The 5,005-nt window shown below is 50.8% G+C and overlaps 1 protein-coding gene across 2 annotated transcripts in view; it reads left to right on the top strand.

The window, feature by feature from the left end:
* LPIN2 (lipin 2) overlaps window positions 1-4,032 on the top strand; it is a 57,781-nt gene extending 53,749 nt beyond the window's left edge. For both annotated transcript variants that reach the window (XM_007456557.1, XM_007456558.1), the window contains 6 exons: window positions 263-411; window positions 1,052-1,138; window positions 2,102-2,254; window positions 2,559-2,673; window positions 3,289-3,392; window positions 3,692-4,032. In XM_007456557.1, coding sequence (XP_007456619.1) covers window positions 263-411; window positions 1,052-1,138; window positions 2,102-2,254; window positions 2,559-2,673; window positions 3,289-3,392; window positions 3,692-3,836 — 753 coding nt within the window. In that variant the 3' untranslated portion in view covers window positions 3,837-4,032. The remainder of the gene's footprint in view (window positions 1-262; window positions 412-1,051; window positions 1,139-2,101; window positions 2,255-2,558; window positions 2,674-3,288; window positions 3,393-3,691) is intronic.
* The last annotated feature ends 973 nt before the right edge of the window (window positions 4,033-5,005 follow it).

Below are 5,005 nucleotides of genomic sequence, written 5' to 3'. Positions count from 1 at the left end.
TTTTTTTTTTTTTTTTTTTTTTTTTTTTTTTTTTTTAAACAGTTACTATGTCTTGTGTATTTCCATCCATTCTTTCTGTGTTCACACACATTTATGTATTTAAGAGGCTGGGGTCCTTTTTCACGTAACATTGTATCATAAGCAGTTTCTCTGACCACGTATTCCTGGAAAGTGTGACTTAATTGTTGCGTGTAATTCCATCAAAGTGATGTGCTATTAATTTTCAAAACTCTGATTTTTATTCTTATACTTTTTATAAAAGGCAAAACTGAAGCTCCAAGATGGCCCAAATGACGTCGTGTTTAGCATTACAACCCAGTATCAGGGCACCTGCCGCTGTGCGGGGACCATTTACCTGTGGGACTGGAACGATAAGGTCATCATTTCTGACATCGACGGGACGATAACCAAGTAAGCAGGAGCCTTGGGGTGACAGGGAAGGGGGCCCAGCTCAGTGTTTGGGGGCGGGGTTTGGGTTCCTCACCTGGGCAACCAGCCACCATCAGGAGAGTTCTTAAACTATACACACTGAGATGTCCTGAGTGCGGTCCCCACAGAGTCATCTTATGGAGGGAGGAAATAGGTGGGACCGTACAGACGTAAGGTCAAAAATCACACTTGGGGAATTCCCTGGAGGCCCAGTGGTTACGGGTGCGGTGGCCCAGGTTCAGTCCCTGGTTGGGGAACTGAGATCCCGCAAGCCGTGCAGCGCAGCCAAAAAAAGAATATTGATTATAACTTCGGGGAGGATTTAGTTATTTGGTCTCCAAATTCTGGTATGGTGGGGCGAGAAGAAGCTGTTGAGATCAGGGAGGAGAAAAACAGGATGTGTGGCGGTCAGTTCCCTCTCGTCTGATTGCCCTTCTGCAGCCCTGGGCCCCTGGTGGGGTCCTTGTCTCCTGTGCACAGGCCGAGGAAACCGCCTTTGGGCATTGTCCCTCCACCTCTCCCCCATCCGGCAGCCGCTGGCAGCTCGTATTGAACTAAATAGGTAAACACTTGGCTTTATATGCTTGATTCCTGATACCTTTTTCTGTTTCTGCCCTCTTAGGTCTGATGCTTTAGGACAGATCCTTCCACAGCTGGGTAAAGACTGGACTCATCAGGGTATCGCAAAGCTCTACCATTCCATCAATGAGTAGGTATCCCGACCCACGTGTCTGGTGAGCTAGAATTTTGCTTGAACTGTAGAAAAAGGGTGTTCATCAGCCAGTCCACAGAAATCTTGTTCATGATCCAGCTATTCCCGCTCTCCTTTCCCACCCCTTCCTAGAGCCTCACGCAGGGGAAAGTGTGAGCCGCCATCTGTGGGACAGGAGCTCTGTGCCTGTCATGGTATGCGTTGTTACGCACGTTAACCTTGTCATCTTGTTTTCGCAGGGCTGTGGGTTGTAGGCACTGCCTGTGTCTATAATCATAGCTGTACTTGGGGGTTTTAGCTGTAATTTAACAGGAGAGCCAATTTTCAGGTTTGGTTTTTTGAGTATTTTTAATTGTATTGCTTTAAGTAGGTAATGCATGCATGGGGTAATCAATTTACCATGGGGTCCTCTCTGTCAGAGTACTTTTTTTGTGAGAAAATAGTGCCGTGGCCTTTGTGGGATCCTAATACCTATGAGTTAAGTTGATCTGCAGAATTACAGTGTCTTAAGCACAAGTTGAAAATGTCATAATATGAAAATTGTGAGTATGTCAGTCACCCAGGTAAAGTTTGGCTCCTTGTTTTATAGAATGATCTGCATTCTGGAAATTGCCTATATAAGTAAAATCCTTTGTATCTTTCATCTATAGCAGATTGTTTAAAGATAACCTCAAATTTTTGTCTGTTTTGTAATTTGGCTTCCATGGACCAGATGCTGAAGCTATATCATTACTTGTAAATTTAGCGTAATCCCTAGTTGCACGTACCTCCATTTTCCCCCCGTGGTGTTTTTGATGGAATGGTGAGATCTTTATAATCCTAACAGTTTTTCTTATTAAATTTAAGAATTTGATTTTCATAGTAAATGAGAGGAACTTTATTTGGACCTTTAAAAAGAAAAACACATTTTCCCCCCTTTAGCCAAAGCACACAGGCTAAACAGGACATGTTCTCTTTCAGGAATGGCTACAAGTTCCTATACTGCTCCGCCCGCGCCATCGGCATGGCCGACATGACCCGCGGCTACCTGCACTGGGTCAACGACAAGGGCACAATCCTGCCCCGCGGCCCCCTCATGCTGTCCCCCAGCAGCCTGTTCTCCGCCTTCCACAGGTGCCTCTGTGTGCGTATGCGTGTGTGTGCGTGCAGCCTGCGCGCACACGGGGGCCTGACGAGACTGTATCTGTCGCAGAGCTTCTGCATCTTGGTTCCGTATTGTTCTAACTCACACATAGCTCACCTGGTCTGTGTCAGACACGGTTGAGAAGTCAGGTTGGCAAAGAAGGAGCAAGATACCGGTTATGAAGGATTAAAAAAATTGGGTGGTTGTGAGCACTGTAAAATCTTTTTAGGACCACATACCAAGGAAAACTACCATTTTGGATTTGGTGATTATATTTGTATTTTCTTCTCCTAGGGAAGTAATAGAAAAGAAACCAGAGAAGTTCAAAATTGAGTGTCTAAATGATATCAAGAATCTCTTTGCCCCGTCTAAGCAGCCGTTCTATGCAGCCTTTGGAAACCGTCCAAACGTAAGTGTGTCTTCTGCGCTACACACTCGGATGTGGTGTGTGAAACTCAGAGGAGGGTACTTTTAGGGTATAGCCCTGTGTTAATTCTCAGACCAGTTGTATACGCACAATCAATGTCTGTTCTGCTGAGTAGGCTTTCACTTTATCTGTTGTAAATTTTCTCCAGCGGTTGGGAAGGGCCTGTCGGTGGAGATGTGCCCCAGAATGTAGGTGTGTGACAAAGGGCACGCCCTCTGTCTCTGTGGCTTCAATTCCATTTCCTCAAGCAGTTCCGACTCTTGTTCTGAGTGATTCTAAGCCGAGTCTTGGATTCACCCCAGAACCAGGTCTCGAGGGCCCCCCTTGATTACCACTTCCCATCTCCTGCTCCGAGGCCCCTGGCGTCTCCGTGGCGCCCAAGTTTTCTGGCTTCCCGAGCACCCTCTGCGGTGGATCCGCTCTTTAGTTTGTGTTTGTCTAAAGCTCGGCTCCAGTGGCAAAGCTGTGCCGCACCAGCTTCACGTGATTTCCGTACACAGTCCCCTTTCGAGGCGATTTTCTGGCTCACAGGAACCGCAGGACCATCTCCTCATTTCTTCTCTCTGTAATCACCCTGCCCCATGTTTTCTGCTGCAGGATGTCTACGCTTACACACAAGTTGGAGTTCCAGACTGCAGGATCTTCACTGTGAACCCCAAGGGTGAGCTGATACAAGAAAGGACCAAAGGAAACAAGTCATCGTAAGTGCGTTCCCACTTCTCAGCCTGGAGCCCTGCAGCCAGGGGCCAAGAATCAGAACTGCACCTGCCTTTGGAGGCTTTCCTGTCTGCCGGGGTGTCTTCTCCTCTGCCGTAGCTGTTGGGGGGGTTGCTGAGGGGCCTAGACTTTGAGGAGGGCGGCGGTGCCCTGAGAAGGAGGCCTGTCTGGGATCCTTGCCATCTGCGGAATCTGAGTAACTGGCTGTACGATCTACAGTCTGTGCTCTCAGATCAACTGATGAATAACAGTTGCTGTGCTTCCTCCCACTTCCTTCTGCCAGGTATCACAGACTGAGCGAGCTCGTGGAACACGTGTTCCCACTTCTCAACAAGGAACAGAATTCTGCCTTTCCGTGCCCGGAGTTCAGCTCCTTCTGCTACTGGCGAGACCCGATCCCTGAGGTGGACCTGGACGACCTGGCCTGAGGCCGCACCTCCAGCGGGAGGCCCTCCGTCACTCGCCTCGCAGCAAGGGAAGGTGACCAGCTCTTCTGCTGGACAGAGGACATGGGGGTCCCCTCCCGGCCACAGGTGTGGGACAAGACGTGCTGACAGTCGGGCACCAGCAGGGACGGGAAAGCTGCTGGGGCTGGAACCGCCTTCCCCCTTCCCCCTCCCGGACCCTGAGGGGCTGCTGTTCGGTGCCGCGGCTGAAGCCGCGAGGGGAGCTTGGGCCTGAGGCTGGAGGCCTGGGCTTTTTTCACTGGCCTGTCCTCCCATCACTGGCCTGTCCTCCCACACGCTCTGTGTTGTGTGCTGGGTGCTCCTTTAATTGCTTGATTTAAAAAGAAGAAAAAAGAAGCTAAGAGTGGACCAAAATGTTGCACAAAGTAAAGTGTTCTAATTTCCACTGGGCAGTTGAAAGTGTTTCTCTCAAAGGGAGGGCTTTCTTCGGGGGATCAGGGTCCAGTTGGTGATGTCGGTCCAAACCGCCTGTGCACATTTCTTCTGTGGCTCCTCCCTCCCTGCTCCATGGAAACGGGACGCTTGCTCGGGCCCCCGGGGTGACAGACGTGGGCTTCGGGGGAACATAAGTTCCTTATGTCATTGCCTTCTCACCTGTGACTATTCCACGGTGGGGACCTGAACTGAGGTGTCGTGTCTCGGACTGGCAGGAAGGAGCAGGTCTTGCAGGATGTATGTGATGCCCGTAAGAGCCGTCCTAGCAGCAGGAGTTGGTTCAACACCAAGGAACAGCTCTGTTCTTAGGGAGGCCTTGGAAATGCAGATGAGCACTTGTGACGGGTCCTGGGAAGGGTCCTTTCTCCGTCCCCCTGCCTGCAGTCCAGTTTCCCAGCCTAGTTGTGATGAGCTCTTGTCGGACCCGAGCAGGCCGCCCCAGGGAAGCGGGGGTTCTGTCCACAAGCCTCTGCAGAGCCGTGAGCACGAGCCTGCAGAGGTGAGGCTGGGTGTGGACGGTCCCCTTGGTGTTAAAATCGAGAGAACTGTTAGGAGCTCTCCTGGGACCAGCAGGGCCCACACACAGCCCTGCGTTGGGTGAGAGAGCAGTGGGCAGGTTCCAGAGCGGAGGGCGGGCGCCCGATGGGAACGCTGCAGAGCAGTGCAGGCACGGCCCCCGGCCCCCACGGCTTCCT

Source organism: Lipotes vexillifer, unplaced genomic scaffold (genome assembly GCF_000442215.2).
Source record: "Lipotes vexillifer unplaced genomic scaffold, Lipotes_vexillifer_v1.1 scaffold429, whole genome shotgun sequence".
NCBI lineage: Eukaryota > Metazoa > Chordata > Mammalia > Artiodactyla > Lipotidae > Lipotes > Lipotes vexillifer.
The sequence above is the reverse complement of the archived record's forward strand: the minus strand, read 5'-3'. Positions and strand labels throughout refer to the sequence as shown.